Genomic DNA, 24387 nt, shown 5'->3' with positions numbered 1-24387 from the left:
AAGAAAAACTTTCCGTCAGACGGTGTGGGTGTGGCGTGGTGGCCATTTTGAGTGTTTAGCGATGGACAAAGAAGTTGTTGTAACTTGAGTGTATGTTGTTGTATTTGCCCAAAATTTTTCACGATTGACAAGGGTCTAGGTCTGAGGACATCTATAGGCCAATATTTACTTTTGGTCATAGCGCCACCTGCTGGCAACAGGAAATGCGCCTTATATGACAAACATCATCCGATTTACATGAAACTTATAATGTGTGGTCTATATGTGATACTGAGCTGCCCCCTATACTTTAACCACACCCACTTACTCAGGCCACGCCCCCTTTCATAACATTTGAACCGTTTAAGGTAGAGTCTTGTGTGAGGTGTCAATGAACTCAGCAGAGACTTCCTTATTCATTGGTCATAGTTTGGCCCGGCCCTTATGCTTAAGCCACGCCCCCTTTCATAACTGGTGACCGGTTTAAGGTAGAGTCTTATGTGAGTGTATGTGTGTCGAAGTTGCAGCATTAAAGTAAATTTCTCCATTTCGCCGATAGAGTTTATAATGTTTATTAAGAGTCTCATGGCGGGAGGATTTCTCCAAAGCCAGCATTTGGTAGTTGCATTTTTACTTGCAACCATGAAAATCTTCAGGAGATACTGTATGTGTCTCTTTTACTGAGTTTTCCAAGATGGAAAAGGGCAAAAGAGAAGTCAACTGTTGTATCCACAGTCTCTGTAATTAACTGTCTCACTTATCTCCAAAAAGGACCAACTCATTTCTTTAAACAGATTCTTATGGATCCATCAAAATTATATTTAGTCACACAATATTCTTCCTGTGTTTCTTTATTGTTTAATATCAAAGACAGTACATTTTCTTCCTTCTTTACAGTGGTGGAATGTAACTAAGTACATTTACTCCAGTACTGTACTTAAGTTCAAATTTGAGGTACTTGTACTTTACCTTTTATTTTCATGCCACTTTCTACTTCTACTCCGCTACATTTCAGAGAGAAATATTGTACTTTTTACTCCACTACATTCATCTGACAGCTTTAGTTACTAGTTACTTTACGAATTAAGATTTCTGCACACAAAACACATGTAGTTTATAAAATCTGATGTTTTATTATAAAGTAAACTAGCCAACAATATAACAGCCTACAAGTCCAGCTGAAATGATTAGACCATTAAACACACAACTGGTTGGATCCTTTACTCTTTCTACAATGGATGGGTTTTTCTGCATTGAGTACTTTAACTACATTTTCCTGATGATACCTACTTTTACTGAAGTAGTATTTTCAATGCAGGACTTTACTTGCTACAGTGTGGTATTAGTACTTTTACTAAAGTAAAGGATCTGAATACTTCTTCCGCCACTGCTCCTTTACCACCACTTGAAATCATTCATAAATGGTGCCCACTCGCTTTTGGAATTTTCAGATAACAAGATGAAGAGCTCTTATGTGATTCGACTACATGTTGCGGTTGATACATTTCCCATACACTGACAGTCTCAGCAGCTGAAAATACGTAATGGCAGTTTCAATGCTTTGTATTTGTTCTCCTTGCAGGGGTTGAACCAGAGGAGGAAAGTCGCTCAGGTGGGACTGGACGGTGTGCGGCGGACAGACTGGCACGACTATGAAGCAATGCGGAGAGATGCTGCTCGCTCAGGTGGGTCCCAACACACACACACACACACACACACACACACACACACACACACACACACACTTTTTTGGACCAGTTAGTCAATTCTTTTCAAGTTTTTTTTGGATGTTTTTGACGTTTTTAGCTAGCAAGCAAGGTGACGTATATTGTGCGAGACAAGAGATGTAGTTTACTGACACACACACACACACACACACACACACACACACACACACACACACGTCAACAATCTATTTAAGTCCACTTGAAGGGAATAATTTACAGGGACATAAATATTATAGATGTAGTTGAATATATATACAAAATCATGGGCCATTGGCATACAGCCGGTCTTCATAACATTAAGCATATTGCTTCATTCTTAGGGGTATAAGTAACAGCGTCTTTGCCATATATGGGGACTGCCTATGATAGCAGACAGAGCACAGTACTTTGCTAGCCGTTAAGCCCTTACACACACACACACACACACACACACACACACACACACACACACACACACACTGCATAATATTTTTTCTTCTTTTTTTGTAATTCCTACCAAGAGGATTTCTCTCTCTCAGAAGCAGTGCGAATCAATGCTGCGAGTGTAGTTCCGAGTTCATAATTAAACACAGTTAATCTTCTACAATAAGCATTGATTCAGCCTTAGGCCTTGAGTGGGAAACACACCTCTGTCTTTTTATTACAAATATAACTGATTTAACTGGCTTCTGTATGGTATTAAGTGGTACTTAAAAGCAAATGAGCTGATTTTCTGAGAGAGTACCATGTGGTTTAAGACTCTGAAAGATTGTGCAGTAGATTCCGAGGACAAAAAAAACATACAGGATGAGGACAAAACATATATATGAGCACCATGGAGAGAGGCACATTGAGAGTCTATAGAGTTGCAGATTGAGAGGAGCTATTTCGGGCTCCCCTGATTCCGTAAGTAAATGTCCCATTCATTTTCTCTATATGATAGGTGACTCACAGTTTAAGCATTTCCGCAGCTTCTATGGGCATGGACCCCTGGTTGAGTCATCAGTTGAAAAGATAAACAACCGTACAGCTGTAAACAACTGTCTCTGATTAAAAATAACAAAGGTCCTGGCCTGTTCTCAAGATTATCTAGAGCCATCTCACCACCTACCTATCATTTATTGTGCCTTTAGACCTTGTGTTGTCTTCCCGTTGCCTGGTTCAAAATTGAAAATTAGCTTCTTTTGGCGCGTTTTCTGACATTTTTAGCCCTTTTTTCTATGCTTTGGGTGCTTTCTAAATGTTTTTTTTTTATCACTTTTTGTCAATGCTGTTTTTTATTCATGGTCAATAAACCTAATTAATATGACATTATAGCTCAATTTTTGAGTTAATGATACATTTTTGTTGACTTATAGTTATATATAAGATCAGAGGATGTTGAGTGGATCACAGATGGGTGTCTGTCAAAGTTTAGTCAGGATACTGTTTTGAAGCCATTTAAAATATGTTTTTAAATGCAATAACAATTGAATAAAACACTCAAAATTATATGAAAGTAATCATTAATTTTACCTGCGAAGAATGTTGTGGTTTCAGTCAACGTATATCCATGCATCCATGTTATTTTTGGGCAATATGGTTGAAAGAAACACATATTTCTTTCTCTTTTTATTGATTTCCTTTGTGGCATTTTAGGCCTTAATTTGGAGGGGTTTATACCACAAGGGGTAGGTAGAGCCTTTGTTTCCTTTGTGCAATGCACTGAGGGACAATGTTGCCCATGCAGGACACTCAAAAGTTAACAGACACACGTCATACCCCGAACCTGCTAAGAAATATGTTGGATGAATTTGGGACATAGGTTATGTTCAAATATTTCAGACGTGCACCTCTCAAAAAATGAAACTACACGTCGCGGCGACACAGACCGCAACAACTGATTGGTCCGCTTGGCCGTGGCTTGGTAGCGTTGCATTTCCTCCTCATTATTTCCTGGTTCTCCTTCTCCATAAACAACATGAAATCAAGGAGAGTGGGTTAACTTTTCCCACTACAGATTTCCCATCGTGGTCAGAACTCAAAGGGGAGACACTTTGTTTCTCTCTCTCTCTATGCTTTGAGAGTCGGTACTCACTGCGAAGCTAATCCCCGTCACTCTCTTACTCGCTCTGCTACATACTCCGCACGCACACACACAAGCACACATGCCGGCCCTGCTATTCTCTTAAATAGATCGACGCAGATACCAACAAGTATAAACTTGCCACTTACGTAGGCTAAAGTAAAAGCTTTGCATGGAGCCTCTGCAGTAAGTCTAGTCTGCAAGTATAAATCACACTTTAGTTAGCGCACACTCACCAGGGCGGCCTGGTTTCCACAGGCACAGAAGTGCTCAACATTATCTGTCTTGACTGAGACACCAAAGCCGAGACGGGCAGCATGGAAGTTTTTTTTCTGCCCGTCGGCCGCCATGTGTGTATACTCTAAAATCCTGTTTGGTTGCGCGACATTTCTGGTTTTAAGATTCACGACTCTGGTTGTTTGTGAATGGAATCTGTGAGTGTGTGTGTTATATATATCATTACATGCCGTAATGTGTGGGGACTCACCTGTAACTCAGTCCAAACAAACTGTATACAGCAAGATAATTTATGTATTTATGTATTATGTAGCAATGTATTTCTTATGGTTCAGATTTGCCCGAGGAGGACTAGAAAACATAATTTAAGTGATCTATGTAACAAGTTTATTATGGAAGGGAAAGCACCCGTTAATCTCCCGAAAGTCAGCCATTAATGTGAGGAGTTATTTTCCAGTTATTATCTTCAGGACCACAGACACATCATTTCTGCCTAATGAAACAAGGCAGCTTGCTATAATTTGATGCTCTTCTCTGACTGTAGATCAGCCTCAATGCATGCATCCTTGTGTGTGTGTGTGTGTGGAGTGCATTGATGAGTGGCTAATGAAACATGTGGCACTCCTGAAACAAGCTCAGGTATCATGTTAGCGTGTGGAAAAGGGTTGTTGGAGAGTGTTTACATGTCTTACGGCTAAGCGGAGTGCAGTACAGTAAATGTCCAGAATGTACATAGAGTAGGTAGAGCTGTAACAATTCCAAATGTTGCTGTACAATTCATTGTCTCAGAAATAATTGGGATTAATTGTCCCTTTCAGTCAAATTCAAAAAGTATTTATTAATGTATTTGATGCGTTTAACTTTACAACAACATTTTCTTCCGGGGGACCATACCCCCGGTCCCCCCTACAGCAGGGGTGGGGAACCTTTTTGACATCAAGGGCCATATCAGTTTTTATTACTCTTTTATTTGCACACCTGCACACAGGTGCAGCTCATCAGCTCCTGAGGCCTCCTGACACACCTGTAGACAAGACAGACAGAAAACGAGCAGAAGGCCGTCACACTATAGACCTTTTTCACGGCAGACACGTTGACATGTCATAGTAGGAAAAGCACAGGTGTATTCCAAACCATTAATGATGGCTGCATTCCACTTAGGAGAGGCCCTGGTATTGTGCATGCTGACTCACTGTAATAGCTTACTGGGACACTTGATGGAATTGAGCCATCGTTAAGGTTATCAATTTCAGCTGTGCTTTTCCTACTATGACAAGTCAAAATGTCTGCCGTGAAAAAGGTCAATTGTTATGGTTATACTTAATGTGTTTTTTTATTAATGCCTCTAATGCTGACGTTTAAAATAAAGCACTAATTTAACTTGATCTTCTGTAGCCTAGCTGCATCTCACGCACTAAAGCTTTAAAAAACATTGTCTGTGCCTGAGGGAGGGTTAGGTTTCTTCACTGACCTGTAGGTGTGTGTGTGTGTGTGTGTGTGTGTGTGTGTGTGTGTGTGTGTGTGTGTGTGTGTGTGTGTGTGTGTGTTTTGCAGGTAACGGTGAACAGGGGAAAGCGTTTCCTCTGACAGAAACTGACCGAGTGGACCAGGCCTACAGGGAGAACGGCTTCAACATTTACATCAGTGACCAGATCTCCCTCAACCGCTCCCTCCCAGACATCCGCCATGCCAAGTGAGTCGTGTGTGTGTGTGTGTGTGTGTGTGTGTGTGTGTGTGTGTGTGTGTGTGTGTGCGCGCTTCAATTAAATCTTGCACGCACCTCCCAGTGAATGTATTAAAGCACTCCTTAATGCTGAAATTATCACAATCATGGCTATAGCCCTATTCACACTGGACTACTGTAACCCGGGGACCTCTACTAATTTGCATTAATTGCGGATGTCGTATGTGATCTTAATCCCGTGTGAATCGGCCATGTCTCTAATTTGTCCAGTAAAATTTCCACTGCAAATGACCTGCCATGTCGTCAAACGTGGAGCTTGTGTGATAATATAAGTCCCGTGTAAATCCGCATCGCTGTTGAATAGAACTTACAGTGTTTTCCCTAGCTTTGTGGAGGACTTAGGTGCGCATATTTGGCAGGAGGTTTAGGGGTCATCCCTCAAGAAAATGTGCGTTTTTCAATTTAAAAAAAGCAATTTCCCCATCCATTTTGTTGTTTTTGGGGTTGTTTTGGGTCTCTGTGGTCATTTGGCGTCTCTTTGTAGTCGGTTAGTGTCCCTTTGCGTCTCTTTCTCACATCGTTTTGGACCTTTTATTATCACCGTGTCTTTGTCTAAAACGTCGTAAAAGCTTGAGCAGATTATAAATAAATAGCACTCAGAAAGCTTAAAGACAAAATTTGCTAAAGAAGTCCACTGGGGACAAACTGCAGTTGTTATTATTATTATTATTATTATTATTATTATTATTATTATTATTAGATCTTAAAAAAATGAATTTAGTCACATTCATTTGGCTTAGGTGCCGCCCAAAACGGCACGGGTGCTGCACCTAATATACTGTAGATGTGTTGTGTTTGCACTGCTTGATATAGAGCATACAGCAAAAATGTGGAAGTTTATTGAAGTCTCTGACATCCAACTGTGTATTCATCTCCATGGGAACAGCATGTCTTGAAGTAGTATTGGTCATAAATTACAGCTGGGGAAGTGAAAAAAAATGTAAAATATGTTTTGAAAGTCAGACTCCCACGAACCTTGTTCTCCCTTTCAATCCCAGAATGGCACCGCGGAAGGCCTTTAATCACATTGCTTCTTTTATCCTGACAAGGGCTATCGTCTGACTCTTGACCCTTACTTTTCTTTCATGTGGAAAGCTGCTTTGAACTCTTACTTTCTGCCAGTTTCCCCACAAAGACTTATTTTTTATTGGCGTTTATAAAAGCAGGTCTTCCTTGACCTTTCACGTCTCTTTCCGTGACTCGTCTGTGTTGATGAGTACTCTAAAATAAATGCAACACCTCAAATCAACCACGCATTTCAGTTCTTTGTACAGGCCTTCAATTTACTTGTAAAGCAGCTGAAAGCATGAACAAATGTGTATCCTGGTTTTACAACATGGTATGCAGTTTAAGATTCTCATCAAATCCACTTATACTCATTTTGAATAATCCATACATGCAGAATACACAGCTGTTCTGAAGGCTTTTTATTAAGGCAAGTACAAGTCCTTTGGGTCAAGTCAAATTGCAAGTCTTTCAGGCCTTCAAATGGTGTCCGCTGTTGTCCCGGCGGGTAGTGAAGCAGAGGGACCGTAGGCTCCATTCGGTTCTGCCTCTGTTGTTTGTATCCGGTTTCCCTTTTAGAATGACAAATAGATTACTGCCGCCTGCCTGGTATGGAGAGATATTTCCTCTCACGCAGGCACAGAACGTACGTGGTACTTGGCCATCGGCTGTAGTCTCTGCGGTGTGCTAATTTTTGGCCCAGACAAAAAGGTGATGTGGGCCCTAGTTCCTTGCCGTCTGCTTGGTGTGTCAGGGCCTTAAGTGGTTGTAATTGAAATATTAGCATGGAAATTGTTTTAAGGACTGATGTAGCCCCCCTGTGGCTCCAGACTCACACTCTCTCTCCTGTGACCAATCACACCCTTCCTTCACCCAGTCTGCCCTTCTTGGTGATTGGCATGTTGTCGGTGCCTCGCAGGCAGCCAGTCCCAGACCTGCGACTGACACATTCGATTTCTGCACGCTGACAAGATTTAATTGAAGCATACACACACACACACACACACACACACACACACCCCTACCTCCATCCCCTGTGGAATTGGACAGGGTTTGTTAAGAGTCACCAGCCTGCTGCCTGCCTATCACTTCGCCTGCCTGTCTCCCGGTGTTCATATTTGAATGAATAACACGCAGGCTGATGTTCAACACAGACATTGATCGAGGGACTCGCTGAGTTTGCTGCACACTCTCTCTCTCCATCAGCAAGGGGCCATAACTCTTTTTCCCATGATTAGCTCCTATGCAGGGGTAAAGTTAAAGCTGTCTCAGATGCAGGAGGAACATATCAGTGGCATCGCTACAGAGCCTACACTGAGCTCTATTCAGGATTCATTATTAAAAGTTGCTTTTATGTAGCTTTTATTTTTATTATATTATGGGTCTTGTCATTCTCCCCTTGCATGGCTGCTGGATTGCCGCGATATCACGAAATACTGCAAGAATCGCGGGATCACATATCACACAAAAATCCATCTTGTCAGGCTTAAAGTAATGCGTTTATGTCCGAACAGCAGCGGACCGAACCAATCAATGTCCTGCGAGGAGTAGTCTGGATCAACTAAAGTTGATTTTCAGGATAAAGCCTGACATTGCACGCCAGATGTCAGGCTTTGCCCCTCTCCTTCCACTCTCTGTGTTTTGCGGTTCTCAAAATCCTTTCGATGTGGGACTAACTTCAAAAACAACAACAAACTTCGAGCTAGCAAGCTGCACGCTGAAAGTTTTAAATTTTTGAATAAAATTTAAATCATACAACAAGGCAGGCCTGCTTGGTTCTTTCAGGGAATGATTGTAAAGATTAACAAAGAATATGTTTACAGCATTTTCTTTCTAACTGGGACGTTTTGGGGCCGATTGGTGGGATTGCTGTGGACGAAGTACACACGGAGATACAATGGTAAGCGCAAATGAGGTTTAACCATGTGTCCAGTAATTTAAAGAGCTCACGTTACCTTATTGTGTGAACAGTTACCTTCATTTATTTAGTATGTGGCGTTTTCTTTTGCGAGGTGCAAATGTTCCACCAAAACAAGTTCCTTCCCGAGACTATGTTGCAGAGCCACCGTCGCTGCGTCCAGAGCTTAGCCCCGCCCAAGACGATTTTGATTGGTTTAAAGAAATGCAAACAACCCAGAGCATTTTTTTTTTCTCCTATCCCAGAATGCATCTGTGGTGTAGCCAGACCTTACTCCACACCACTGTGGAGATAGTGCTGGCAATGGGAGACTAGGTGAGCAGCTACTGGAAGCTTCAGGCGTGGTATAGGTGTGTGTAGCGGCTGCGACTGTTCGTTCAAAACAACAAAGGCGAACATGATCAACTGCCAGGTTGTTTTTTTTTTTAAAGTGCCTGCCCTTTTCTAAACAGTTTCCATTAGAGATGGTCCAATACCATTTTTTTGCTTCCCGATACCGATTCCAATACCTGAACTTCTTGCGCATCTGCTGATACCGAGTACCGATCCGATACCAGTGTGTTATATATTTTATTATGTTTTAACAGCTGTATACTACTATCCCTGTATGGATGTGATATGATTGCTATCATTGTTGTCGGCCTGGCTCGGGTTAAACCTTTTGTGAAACATGAACAAACAAGAAACAATGAACGCTATAGAACTTTCTTTTATTATCCAGTTTGACAGTCAGTCATAACACAAAAAAGAACACAAATAAATAGATTTTCCTCGGGGCTAAATTACGAGGTATCTACAACTTACAACTAGAGATGTTCCAATACTGATACCAGTATCTGCCAAAAATGCTGGTGGAACATCTCTAGTTTCCAATGACGGCTTCTCAGATGGTTGTGTTAACAAACCATCTGGTTATTGTCATTCAGGAGCAAAGGTACAAGTAGTGTGATGTTGTTATAGTGCCTCAATGTCAACATAGGAAGGACAAAGTGCCAGAATTTCTTTCTCTCTCTCTGTCTCTCTCTGAGAGGTGAGCAAATACAATTTTCACTGTAATAGTAAATGCTAGGAAATAGATTGAATGGTGGATTTCAGCGAGCTGAGTATAGAACTGCTATCTTCGAGTGTTGTCAAACACGTTCTTTTGATCACTGAATCTATATGTCACCTGTGTGACCCGAGATCTGATGAGGAGGCGAGTGTGTAACCAGAGGAACGATTGCTGGATGAGGGATGTGAATGAGATACGTTTGTGCCTTCCCACAATTATTCGGAAGAAGGAACAACAAGGACAGAGTTCTAAAATGGCCACCGTACAAGTATTAAGTGTTATTTTTCTGTTAGGGCTGCACGATATGAGGACAATATGCGATAACATTGTTAAATATCGCGATAATGATATTACTTGCGATAAATAATCAGATATTAAAGTCTACTCAGTTCTGAATTTCTGCTGCTTTCAGTATTCTGCTAAACTACAACAAATTGCTTGTTCAATTTAAAACAAATGAAAGGGAAATCATTTCCAACGTTGAACAATTTGAACATCAAATTGACCATAAAATGCACCACTAAAAAAAGAATCACAGTTACATTTTAAAGTGCAGTATTCAAATTATATTTTCTTTCAAGTAAACACAAAAAATCTCCATCGCGATGTGTCGCAGCCAGATGTTTATTGCGCCAGTTGATAGATAGATGGACTTTATTATTCCCAAACTGGGACATCTGTTAAAGCAGCAGGTTACAGGGACATACACACATACTCACTCTTGCACATACAGAAAATACAAGAAATATTTTAGAAATAGTAAATAAGATATAAAATCATTAAGATCAAATAAGTAAGGGATAATATAGAATTAGGCGGTTGTTATAGTGACTACAAACCCGACAGGGTGATCAGGTATTGAATCAGCCTGAAGGGGTTGTATTCGCTATAACAACTGCCTCGCTCTACATTATCCCACTTATTACACGGCTACTTACCAAATAAATCAATAATTTGACACAAAGTATTGATTTTAAAAGGAGTTTATTGATTTAAATACGATTGTATTGCTTCCGCTAAAGAAAATAGTCCGTTCCGTCTCTACGGTTGGAATCCTGTGTCCATAGCAACATAAACTCTGTAGCTGTTTAATGCAACCCTCCGTCTGTCACTCAACACCACAGTATCTTCCCCTCATGCACCAGTCCAGGCACGCATTTTATCCCTGTTACGGGCTGCGGTAGTAGCTGTATATTTTATGAGTCGGGCTGTGGCTGGGTGCCACCGTGCTATCGCTAGCTATAGGTGGACAAATTCCTTCACCCAGCTGCTATGTTAATCACTGCAGGAAGTGACACAACATTAGCTGAAGCGTTGTAGTGAGCTAGCGGGCTATCGGCTGCTCTAATTCACATTGAACTGAACATTTCTGTTGACGATGAAGTGAGACACGGTGAATGGGACTTCTTTGGGAATATTTATGTTGATGTTTCTGTCCTCATTCATTTTGTTTCCTTTTTGCACAGCCCCTGCATTTGACACACCTGTAACGTTAAACATGTTGCAAAGTAACTAATTAACGTTGTTGTCCCTACGGCTGAAGTTATTGCGTAGCGATCATAGACTTTATATGAAGATGCAGCGATAGGCGCTCACCAGATCTGCTGTCATTGCTTGAATTGGAGGACAGAAGTTGATCCACGTTTCCCCACTTTTTGCCACAGCTGATAAATTATCCAGACTTCTTTCAGCAGATTGCTGAACGCTCTGCTATGCATGGCAACGGTGTGTTACACTTAGCAACGGTCTGTTATCAAGAAATAACTAATGCCTTAGAATTCAACCAATCCATGTAATAAAATAAGATAACAAAAGATCAAAACACCAGAACACCTACTGAAATAATTATACCCAGAGGATTGAAAAGAATATTGCGATGACGATAAGAAAGCGATATATCGCGCAGCCCTAATTTCTGTAATTATTTTGTAGCTGCAAACAGAAGCTGTACGCGGAGAAGCTGCCCAACACCAGCATCATCATCCCGTTCCACAACGAGGGCTGGTCGTCGCTGCTGAGGACCGTCCACAGCGTGCTCAACCGCTCCCCCCCACAGCTCATCGCCGAGGTCATCCTGGTCGACGACTTCAGCGACAAAGGTACAGACGACACACACACACACACACACACACACACACACACTCATCACTGCTCAGAACTAGGGCTGGGCAATATATCGACATTATATCGACATCGATATATGAGGCTAGATATCGTCTTCAATTGTATATCATAATATTATTTGATTATTAGATTAGATTTTTTCCATATTGCCCAGCTCTACTCAGAACACACACCTGCACAGATAACACACCTCCTCCATGTGCAAGAAAATACCACTTCGTTCAAATTCTACGTCGTGTGCTGGAGTTTTGAACGGTCATGTCATAGTTGATTGCCTGGTTATAGCTGAATCTTTCAATACTACATGTGGTGAGTCTTGGGGCGGCTTGTGGCTCGGAGGGAGAGTTGTCTCTTGCTGTTTAACCGCAAGGTTAGCGGTTCAATCCCAGGCTCCCCCGGCCACATGTCAAAGTGTCCCTGAGCAAGACACTGAACCCCAAGTTGCTGCCCAGATGCTTTTAGTTGTCCACTGCTCCTAATGCTTAGGATGGGTTAAAATGCAGAAATAGAATTTCACTAAATTGTACTGTGTGTGTGACGATTAAGAATAATGTTTGTTTTTGTTTATAGTTAGTTTGATGCCATACCTGTGCCTGAATATTGCATGTCGCATTTTCTTTTGCGGGGTGCAAAAGTTCCACCAAAACAAGTTCTGTCCAGAGGCTATTTTGCAGATCCACCAAATGTTTCATGTTGTGTAGTATTTTAGTAAGGTTTTCTATGAGGCACATGATTAAAATTAGTTTAAAAAAATTGCCTATGAGATGCTAAAACCTTAAAGCACAATGAGGCCAATAAATACGCTGACAGACTGAAGAAAAGTAGTATCTTATAGTTAACTGAGTGGACCTACTGGACCCAGAAGCCTCCATGTGTAGTACTGGCTTGCTTGTCTAGTTTCTAGTCCGTATTTTTTTTCTGGAAAGGGAGGAACTATGTATATGATAGTGCTGACAGGTTAGCATATTTTCCCTCCATCAGAGTTAAAAATTCAAGGGATCGCAAGGAAGAATCTTCCAGCCAAATAGCCGAAAAACAGAGTTATTGATCAGCACTAAAGACACAATAACTACTTGGCCAGGGGCTGAGAAATCTGGCTTTTGTAGCTTTATACACTTCTGAAACTCGTCCAAGAGGGTTTCAAAAAATTCTCAGTCTGTCTCTGACCTCTCCGCACAAAGCCAACCTACATTGTTCAAGCTCCATTTCTGAGATATGAGCATAGGCAACATCCACAAAGACCAAACTAAACCCGGCAGCTAGAAACCAGACTAATCAGTGGACTTTTGGGGATTTCTTAGATGACAACTGAATAAAACTGAATTTGTTTGTGTTTCTCTACAGCTCTTTGCATTAAACATCTCCTTTCCATTGTTGCATAGCTTTGTGTGTATGTGTGTGTGTGTGTGTGTGTGTGTGTGTGTGTGTTATTTTTTCTTTTTCACTCTCCCTTCCCCAGCCCTCTCTTAAGAAAGTGTTTAATTCCTTGTTAATTAGCGCTCTCTGTCACGGTTCCTCGCCGAAGGATGTGTTTACCTCTCGTCTCCATGGTAATGAGATGTTTTTCCGCTGCCTCAGACTCATTTAGAGGTTAACACCCATCAGAGCTCAGCGACCAAACCCTCTGGCAGTGGAAACCAAAATTGCAAAAGTAGTGCTACTATAGTATTGCATTCTTTGAACAAATTTGAGAAAGAGTTATACAGCAAAAAATATATTACTCAAACAATATAACAATGCAAGTAATCCCACTCTATCTCATAAATAAGATACTCATCCATGTGACTTTACCTTATAAGACGTTAGAGCAGTTGTATGACCGTCAAAAAACCTCAGTGGCAAAGGGGCTGGATACAAAAACAAACAGAAAGGCACGAGCCACAAAACACTATTCCAGCCAATCGGCAACAGGCAGTGACAGTTGATTGTAGGGGGGGAGGCAGCATGTGAATGTGCCGGCTGGCCAGTAGTTATCTGTCTGTGAATCTGAGGGGCGGAGCTTCTAAAGGAGAGGGGGGGGGGGGTGTATTTGTCAGGCAGTTGAGTTCAAATATCAACAGTCTTTGCGTAGCATCGCGTACTGTACATTTTTAAGTAATGCATTTGTGTCCGAACAGCAGCGAACCGAACCATTCAGCATCCGGAGAGGCCATGGTTAAGGTGTGTGTTACGGCCGCGATTGTACATTCAAGAATGCCGGACGTAATAGACAGATGGTTCATCCAATCACTTGCCTGCCCTTTCCCAAACAGTTTCCAATGACGGCTTCTCAGATGGTTCTGTGTTAACAAACCATCCGGCATGTCCAGTTAATTCTTTAGCACTTTTAATCAAAATTAATCTTGACAATCATCCAATAAAGTAAACCTTTACATTAGGATTCAGACAAAGACAATAGGAAACCTTTTCCTTCTACATTGTCCCTTCCCCCTCTGCCCTCACACGTCCCCGTGGGTGGGAAGCAAAAGAACAACTTAGTTGTGTGAAAATAGCCTGGAACCTGGGACGGGTTTGGGCCCTCTGTCGTCAGGATGGATGGGAGAACATTACACAGCTGCAAGGAAGGGATTTAACCTCTGCAGGCCGTCTGCTCCAACACTCCCTCTCGCTCTCACTGCCACAGTCCGTTGATAAGAAATGACTCGGGCTGTAATGAAGGCTTTGAAGACACAAGGACGAAGTGAACTTCAATCAGTTCTGGTCTCTGGCTGAATGGCTGCTGTTACAATGTAGGCGAGAACAATCTTGGGCAGTTTCTGTGCAGAGTACCACAAATCAATGCTCAGCATTGAATAATAAATTCGGGTGCAAGTGCATTATGGACGAGGGAAGAAAAAGTGATTAATTATAAAGTGTGGTTTTAGACTTCCAGTGTGGTGCTTAATTTGGGGTTCACACATTCATTTAAAGAGAAGTCATTTTCTGTAAGAATTTGGGAAAAGCAGGAAGATAAGTCACAGTTTTTCCTACCTGTTATAAGGTTTGGGTGCAGCACCCGAGCCCTTTTGGGCACCACCTAAGCCGAATTTTCTCAGATCTAATGACTTTAATCGTTCCCCAGTGGACTTCTTTAGCCACTTTGAGTGTTATTTATTATCTGCTCTAGCTTTTCCAATGTTTTAGACAGATATGGTAATAATAATGGTCCAAAATGATGTGAAATTGCATTTTTTTTTAATTGAAAAATGTAACATTTTCTTGAGGGATGACCCCTAAACCCCCGTCAAATATGTGCACCTAAGTCTTCCACAAACCTAGGGAAAACACTGTAGGTGTGTCTGTGTGTTTGCATTTGTGTGTCTCGCTGTGGTTTACTTAACCTAGAATTCAGTCCTTAAAGCTGTTTTGCCAATTTGAAAGTGTTAGCGTCAGAGTGGAAACACAACCAATAATACAAATTAAAAAATGGATCTTAGTCAAAATATCTAAAAAAGAAATTTATGATGAATCCCTGAAAGACAAATCACTTTAAGCTCCTTGCTTAAAACATGAGAAATTCCGTGTCAACAAAAGGCTACGCAAACTACATGTACCAGAGCAATGTGTTTGTGAAACAGTAAATAATTTAGACATAGAACAGCATGTTGACTTGTTCGAAATGGAAAGAGGAGAGCATGCAGCAACTATGGTACATCCACACAGGTGATTTGACTTATTGTGTCGGATTAGACCTCATCTCACGTCTGTTTGGGCGTGTACAGACTGTGTTTGATTGACATCTCTGTGACTCTCTTGTTAGCTTTTTGGCACCAGTTAGGGTGGGACAAATTACTCCTTTTCTCATTCAAAATGAGTTCAAGGAATCCGGTGACCTTACATCCCAGCATAATTTTGCCCCACTTTCAAACTGAGCAGAATTGAAATGGCAAGTCTAAGTGGAGCAATTGATACAATTCAACAAATGTCCAGCTGGTTTTGGACAACAAGCACAAAATGTTGGTAATCAGACAAAGTTAAAGCCAAGACAAATGTGGCAGAAATAAATGTATCTGGGCTGGGACAAAATATTGATACGGCAAGTTGTCGTTGTCCTTCTTCGTGCCATACAACAACGATACGCCGGCACCAAAATATCGATATTTGAATGAATAAAATAAGGCGCCCTAAATAGATTTCCCTGCTCCCAGCGTGGCTACTTCATGGCTCCTCGAGGTGACGCTCAACACATGAAGGAGGGAAACTTGAACATAAGTGAACTAGCCAAAGTGGAAGAGGTTTTCAACGGGATGGCGGACAGCAGTTTGAGGAAAATAACAGATGCACCAGCCACGTTCAAGTCGCTCGCTTAACTCGCTTAAGTTGCTCTATAGTTGTGTAATTTTAGTTTACAGACTGAAAAACTTGTGGTGCAGAACTCACAGACTCACAGACCTGCAGTGAATAAAGAGAGAAAACTTGCACTTAACCTTTTGAAGGGCATTTTGTATTAATAGGTAGACCAACACTGTGATCATTATATGATTGTCTAGCAATACATCGATTATCGCAGAATTGCTGTATCGTGATATTATCTGTATCATGAGCCATGTGCTCTTGCGAGAACTCTGGATTTCCAGAGTTCTCGCGAGAGCACAATTTGAATTTGCTCAGCGAGTCACTCTGGCATTGAGTAATGATTCTCATTAACTATGCCCCTTGTAGCCGAGCTGCACCAATCACATCGGTGTATCTGATATAGGCGGGCCAGAGGCGAGCTAAACAGATGACGACAGCGCTGCGACGTCAAAGTCATTAGTAAACATTGCAAGATGGCTACGGATGAACACCAGTTGTTTGAAACGGCTTTGGCCGCTACAATGAATGAGTTAAACTTGGCACAAGGAACAGAAGACGGCGCTCGAATCGTTCCTTTGCAAGAAGGACATTTTTGCTGTTTTGCCGACCGGATACAGCAAGAGTTTAATCTACCAGTTAGCTCCGCTGCTAGCTAAGTGTATGGGGCTCTGGATACGTCACCCCGTGTATTGTTGTGATTGGTCGTAGTGTTATCCAATTGCAATGCATGCTTGGTACCGCCCTTCGAAGAGGGCAATTTTCATTACTCATTGCCAGACCCTTAATCTTTCGAATTTGGGTCTGGATTTCCAGGCTACATGTATAGTGTATAGTGTATTGTGTATCGTATTGTGAGGTACCCTGTGATTCCCACCCACTAGTCTTAACATTTAACTTAACATAACTTTTGGTCCTGTTGTATCATGCTGTAGAGAGACTCCCTCTTTACTGAGAGTTGAAATAAAAGGTGATCATTCTCCCGCGGTTCGAGATCTAATTCTCATTCACAAAACGGAATGAATCTGTGTGAGTCATTAACGTCCCGGCCCACCCTGACAAAGGCACTTCTCTTTTCATAACACACACAGACAGGAAGAAACCCTCCCAATCATTTCTGCTGACACTGAGTTACCTCGCTCTGCTTCACAGCTTCTACAGGGCCTACAGTCATACTAATGCATCGTTATATTTATAACTTCATTAAGCGCATGAACTGCTTGTAACAGTTATCCTGCGGCAAATTAACTCATGCTGAGGCGGTTTTTACATTGTGAAGTTTGCCTGTAAGGTGAGTAAGATTACCCATGTTGTAATTATAGAAATGACCCCCAGTTTTATTAATGTGGTCGTTCAAAGATCCCTGCAGTGTTGCTGAAAGTTAGCACATTTTCCATATCAGCCCTACTCTCTCCCTTATCAACCTGCTGCTTTGCAGGCTGTTCTCATGAACCATCCGTACGTATAGCTATGAAAAGTAAAGCACTGTAATTCGTAAGCATTCCACATATTTTTTTGCTGTATGCCCCACATTTACTGCTGCTGGAAAAGAACACTGTGGGCCGCGTAGGGAGGTGAATAGGGTAGATCCAAAACTTATCTGACGTCACCGCATGACACTCACTTTTTGTTGCCTAAACTTAACCGCAATGTCCTTAGAAACAACGGGCAGCTTGCCGTGCTCTGTACCCGGATCACAGTTACCTTTTATCGGGTAAACTTAATAACCGACAGCCGCTAATGCGGCAACATCTTACGGAGCTCTAAGGTATCATATTTACAAAATTGGTGTGCATACATTACGTATGATATCGTACAGACCCATTAATGAGAATGTGTTGATGTTTGAAGCTGTTTTACATAGTTAGCTAAAATAAAACAGACGTTCTTCTCAGTCCCATTCATGTAACTCCTCATTCAGTCACATCTATGATGTTTTAACCCTAAACCTCAGATTTGTTCATATAGCGCTCAGTTAGTCAACAGATAAAGTAATAATGAAAATAATTGTGTTGTGGCTTGACAATGTCGAGAAAAATACTTTAAAGAAAGATCTTGAGGGACAGAAAGGGGCTATGAAACGTCTTGATTTAAACAAAAGTGATGAGACATTTCTCTGCAGAAAAATACCTCCCCACTCCAGTGTTGTAATGTAACAAAGTACAAATACTTTGTTACTGTACTTAAAGGTGTTGTAGGTAGGATTGTGAAGATCCAGGACTTAGCCAAAAAAATTGAACAGTCCCTCCCCCTTTCCGCTTCTCCTAAGCCCCTCCCCCCACAAGGGAGAATGAATGCATGTACATGAGCAGTGATTGACACACAGTTAGACACCCCCCCTGGCCCTGATTGGTGCATCTGAACAGGGAGCGGTGGATTTTTGCAAATCACACTACAGGCTGTAGGTGGTGCTAGAGGAGCCGGATTTTATTTTTAAATGACCTGCTTCATGTGGTTCTACTGGCACATAGGGTCAGTTTCAGCAAATATCACAGAAAGTTAGTTTTATAAGTCTTACCTTCTGCACCTTTTAAGTAGAATTTTCACATCTGTACATTACTTTGTTATTTATATTTCAGGAAACTTTTACTCTTACTCCACGACATATCCTGAATAAAATGTATACATTTACTCCGATACATTTCCTCTAAGCATCGTCATTACTCGTTACTTGCAAGAAATGTTTTCGTACGTTGGAGTGAAAGAATCTTTCTCACAACAAAACTAAAATTCTGTTTCTGTTTTTCTCTTTGTTTATGTCAGACTTTGAATTTGATGTTTAAGAAGTGTGTGGAAACCCTGCATATTATGCTTCACTATAAGGAAGCCACAATAAAGTTCATAATCAAGGTTTTTCTTTTACTTATAGCAAATAGTTAAGTACATTTAATATCATAAAGTTACTTTTGATACAGTAAATATCAAATACTTTAAGACTTTCACTCAAGTAATATTCTAGAACGTGACTTTAACTTCTACCAAAGTCATTTTATGACTTTTAAGATACTTGTACTTTTACTCAAGCATTGCTTTCAAGTACTTTGTACAAGACTGCCCCACTCTACTCAGCAGCTGCTTATTATACCCTCATCTCACATGTTCTACACCTGCTATTCCCACACAAAGTTACAAAAAAGTTTTACATTTCAAGTACTTTCACCTGTTTCTGAGTTCTAAGAAATAAACACCAATAACGATCAAAAATCTTATTTCTATTTTTTTTTTTTTACCTTTTATAATTGAATTTCCTTGTTTTCTCACAAAAAACGAAAATCATTATAAATGTGATCTCACAGAGGTAAATGGCAAATATGAACCATACATGATGTACACTCACCTTGAAGATTATTAGGAACACCCTACTAATAGCGTGTTTGACCCCCTTTCGCCTTCAGAACTGCCTTAATTCTTCGTGGCATTGATTCAACAAGGTGCTGGAAGCATTCTCTAGAAATGTTGGCCCATATTGATAGGATAGCATCTTGCAGTTGATGGAGACTTGTGGGATGCACATCCAGGGCACAAAGCTCCCGTTCCACCACATCCCAAAGATGTTCTATTGGGTTGATATCTGGTGACTGTGGGGGCCATTTTAGTACGGTGAACTCATTGTCATGTTCAAGAAACCAATTTGAAATGATTTGAGCTTTGTGACATGGTGCATTATCCTGCTGGAAGTAGCCATCAGAGGATGGGTACATGGTGGTCATAAAGGGATGGACATGGTCAGAAGCAATACTCAGGTAGGCTGTGGCATTTAAACGATGCCCAATTGGTACTAAGGGGCCTAAAGTGTGCCAAGAAAACATCTCCCACACCATTACACCACCACCACCAGCCTGCCCAGTGGTAAGAAGGCATGACGGATCCATGTTCTCATTCTGTTTACGCCAAATTCTGACTCTACCATCTGAATGTCTCAACAGAAATCGAGACTCATCAGACCAGGCAACATTTTTCCAGTCTTGAAAGGTCCAATCTTGGTGAGCTTGTGCAAATTGTAGCCTCATCTTCCTATTTTTAGTGGAGATGAGTGGTACCCGGTGGGGTCTTCTGCTGGTGTAGCCCATCCGCCTCAAGGTTGTGTGTGTTGTGGCTTCACAAATGCTTTGCTGCATACCTTGGTTGTAACAAGTGGTTATTTGAGTCAAAGTTGATCTTCTATCAGCTGGAATTAGTCAGCCCATTCTCCTCTGACCTCTAACATCAACAAGGCGTTTTCGCCCACAGGACTGCCGCATACTGGAAGGTTTTCCTTTTTCAGACCATTCTTTGTAAAAATGGTTGTGCATGAAAATCCCAGTAACTGAGCAGATTGGAAAATACTCAAACCAGCCCGTCTGGCACCAACAACCATGCCACGCTCAAAGTTGCTTAGATCACCTTTCTTTCCCATTCTGACATTCAGTTTGGAGTTCAGGAGATTGTCTAGACCTGGACAACACCCCTAAATGCATTGAAGCAGCTTCCAAGTGATTGGTTGATTAGATAATTGCATTAACCAAAAATTTAACAGGTGTTCCTAATAACTCAAGGTGAGTGTATATAGCATTGGTAATTGAGCTAAAGTATACATCTGTTAAGTATTTTTACATAAATGCATGGGGTTGTTACATCCACATGACACAAGCCTTCCATAATCGCGCGCACGCCTCCACCCCTCTTCCACACAGTTGCTAGTAGCCACAGAGGACACGGAGAATAATCAAAAACATGATGGACTCTTCAGAAGAGGTAATTATCTTCACTCGATTTTCTGCGTATGAAAGTTGCCGGACGACACCATGTTCTAAATACAGCCATACTAAGAAATACAGAGAGAGTTGTGTGGAGCTGATAGTCTTAATTACCTTTGTATTACTCATCTGGCAATGGCTTGAATGAGTAACGGACGTTCACTAATATAAAAAAGTTACACACTAAAGCTTTAAACGTACGTCCCGACCCAAAACGTCAAATAATGACGCCACGAGTCCTGACCAAGCGTGTCTAAATATGACGCTAAAGGAGACGATTTGCGCCAATAACAAACGCCAAAAGCACCTGACCAGGCATCGCTTTTTGACGCGATGGGAGTGAGAATGTGTTGCCCTGGTATAGTCACTCAGCCACTTGCCAACGTTTTCCGATCAACAGATTTCTAAAGAATTAAACCAAACGTCCAAGCAGCTCTCAGGAGACATACACTCCATGTTTAGCTGATGTCTGTTTCACAGCAAGCCGCAGATGTCAAATTCTATTTGTCAGGTGGCAGTGATTCTGGAGAGGTAGGTACTATAGCAACAAGAGCCCCGGAGGTATGCTGGGAAAACTAGCTGTGGAAGTAACCTCTTGTCCTTTCATTCATGAAACCATGTCAGTAACCTCTTGTCCTTTCACTAATGAAACCATGCCTCTTTCTATTAACACCTGTGGCTCCTTTTTTGAATGAATGAATGGTTTGATTTCGAACAACATACAAAGAAAATAAACAAAAAAACTTAAAATACAAGACAAAGTATTTCACTTTAAGAAAAAGCAAGAATAAGCAAAATAATCAAATACGCTTGTTCGAACAGGAGTAGGAAAAGCAAAATGCTTTTCGGGTTCTAAACCCTTTTTGAAATGTCCATACCCTTATTAAAGTGTTTTCAATCTATTGTCTTTCAATAAACAACATCGTCAAAATCCAAAAAACATTTGCCGATCAATCATACAAGTTCCTATTCCCCAATTTTCTTAATTAAATCATTTGTTCATGTACCATCCTTAAGCTACTGTCCATCCATTATATTTTCCAAGCACAATTAGCTTCTAAATAGATCAGAACAAAACTGAAACAAGTTAATACATAATTATAGTTTTTCTAGTTTAGCCACCGAGGACACGGCTAAGTTTCACAGTTTACCCCCCCTAGGCAATTCTTTAGTGTAGGTGATGGCCGATGCTGCCACAAATGTATGATGTAATCGAACAATTAATTACCTACTGGACTGAATCAGACTCATTATTACTTCAACAATCGTTAATTTCACTCAAAGCTTAATAATATGTTTCCAGTGCATTTGTTTCTTTTGACGTTTCATCTATTTATTTATTTATTACAACGTGCATTAATCAACATTTCTGTGTTAGCCAGCTGGCTAATTGTCGACTGCATTTCTTTGGTGAGATGTTTTTAGTGGTGGAAGAAATATTCAGATCCTTTAATTAAGTAAAAACACTAATACTACACTGTAAAAAATACTCTATTACAAGTAAAAGCCTTGCATTGAAAATGTTACTAAAGTGTAAGTGTAAGTATCATCAGGAAAATGTACTTAAAGTATTAAAGTACTCAATGCAGAAAAATCCTCCCATTTTAGAAACTGGAAAAGATCCAAACTGTTCTGTGTTTATTCGGCTAATCATTTCAGCAGGACTTGTAGGCCGTTATATTGTTGGCTAGTTTCATTTATAATAAAACATCAGATTTTATAAAGTAACGTAAAGTAACTAGTAACTAAAGCTGTCAGATGAATGTAGTGGAGTAAAAAAGTACAATATTTCTCTCTGATGTGTAGTGATGAGTAGAAGTAGAAAGTGGCATTAAAAGTACCTCAACATCTGGACTTAAGTACAGTACTTGAGTAAATGTACAAGTACCTCAAATGTGCAAGTACCCTGGACTTAGTTACATTCCACCATTGCAGTTCTTTGGTCAGTCCTTCCAGAAAAATGCGTTGTTTTGTGATTGTTGCGGGCAAAAATCCTTGATTATGCGGCACGTTTTCTTAAAAAATGCAATGGAATGTGCGGGATATTTATGCAATTTTATGCAAAGAAATTGCATAAAATTGCAAAAACTACGGTTTCATCATGGCTTCATCGTGGGGTTTGCAGCTTTTCGATGATGTTCACGTCGCATAATTACGTCACGTCATAACGTTCCCATGGCAACAGGGGAAAATGGCTGCTCTTGTGTGAAGTAAACACAACATTTTTCAACTTTCTGCTAAGATATATGTGACTTTTTTGCAACGAAAATGTGGGGATTATGAAATCATGCAAGGCCTGCATATTTTGCGCGGAAATCGGAAATTTATGCGGCGAAAGTGCGGCATAAATATGCGGACTTTGGCTGATTATGCATTGCATTATGCGAATGCATAATCACGTTTTTCTGGAGGGACTGTTTGGTGAGATGTTTTGAACCCAATGAGGTCATGTTGCTGTGCTCCGCACTTCAGATGATTGTTGATTGTGTATCATTTTTGTTACCGATGGTATAACTGGATTCCCCTGTTTATTTACAGTTACTTTACAAAAGTGTGAAGGAAGCCGCATTTTAAAATAGTTTGGAATTAAAACTCCTGTGTTAAAGATCTGTCATGGGGTGGCAGTAGCTCCATCTGAAGGGTGTTGGGTTGGGAACCTGAAGGTCGCTGGTTCAAGTCCCCATACGACATAGACGAAAGCATGGTGGTAGACTGCACTGGACAGCACTCTTGAGGACTCTTGAGCAAGGCACAGAACCCTCAACTGCTCTGGGCGCCTGTCCATTGACAGCTACAGCTCCCCCTCACTCTGACATCTCTCCATTAGTGCATGTATGGTTACTGAGCATGTGTGTGTAATTCAGGCCTGCGTGTAATGTGTATAATAACAGATTTAAAACATTGTAATTAAAGTATAAATTAATTATTACAAATCTAACTTTAGTTAAGCATGATGGACTTTTACAAACTCTTTGCCTTTTTTCTCGTGTAACAGTTCCATTTAGTTTAGAGCAGATAAGTCTTATTCCAGAAAATGGTTTGCTTATGCTTTATATTTTTTCTCACTCAACTTATCAAGGAGAATGTACGGGGGGGAATAAAGTTCCATGATTATCGTTTATCTTGCATCAATTCCATTTCCTGATTCCATATCCTGTCCTTGTTTATGATTAGATTCTCAAACCAGTTTCTTTTATAGTTACTTGAGGACTAGAGATTGTGTAATTAAGCTTATTCGGTGCTATAAAGAGTTGGAATAGGGCTTTTCTCGCCTTTTCAAATTATCAAAATGTAGGCCTAACTGTTTTCCACTTAGAAGAAGATTTCCATGAAATTACCCCCTGCAAATAATAAAACCCCCTTCACTACACTATCTCCCTACGTCTAGGGATTATTTTTATACACTTTCTTCACATTTCCTTTGATTAGAGGTTTCAGTTGAGGCCAGTTCACCATGACAAATCCATCACCAAATCTGCCTTTTTTTCACCTTAAAAACATCTCCAGAGTCTGGTCATCACTCTCTGACTCCATGGCAGAATCCCCCATT

The 24387-nt window shown here is 40.8% G+C and overlaps 1 protein-coding gene across 1 annotated transcript in view; it reads left to right on the top strand.

Annotated features, from left to right (window-relative positions):
- Window positions 1-24387, top strand: part of LOC116056096 (polypeptide N-acetylgalactosaminyltransferase 10-like) — a 93528-nt gene that overhangs the window by 25853 nt on the left and 43288 nt on the right. Inside the window, exons 2-4 of the mRNA XM_031308222.2 lie at window positions 1562-1664; window positions 5542-5680; window positions 11638-11804. Of these exons, the coding sequence (XP_031164082.1) occupies window positions 1562-1664; window positions 5542-5680; window positions 11638-11804 (409 nt within the window). The remainder of the gene's footprint in view (window positions 1-1561; window positions 1665-5541; window positions 5681-11637; window positions 11805-24387) is intronic.

This window comes from Sander lucioperca, chromosome 13, assembly GCF_008315115.2.
Source record: "Sander lucioperca isolate FBNREF2018 chromosome 13, SLUC_FBN_1.2, whole genome shotgun sequence".
In the NCBI taxonomy this organism is placed as follows: domain Eukaryota; kingdom Metazoa; phylum Chordata; class Actinopteri; order Perciformes; family Percidae; genus Sander; species Sander lucioperca.
Note: the sequence above shows the minus strand (reverse complement) of the source record. Positions and strands in the feature narration are given on the sequence as shown.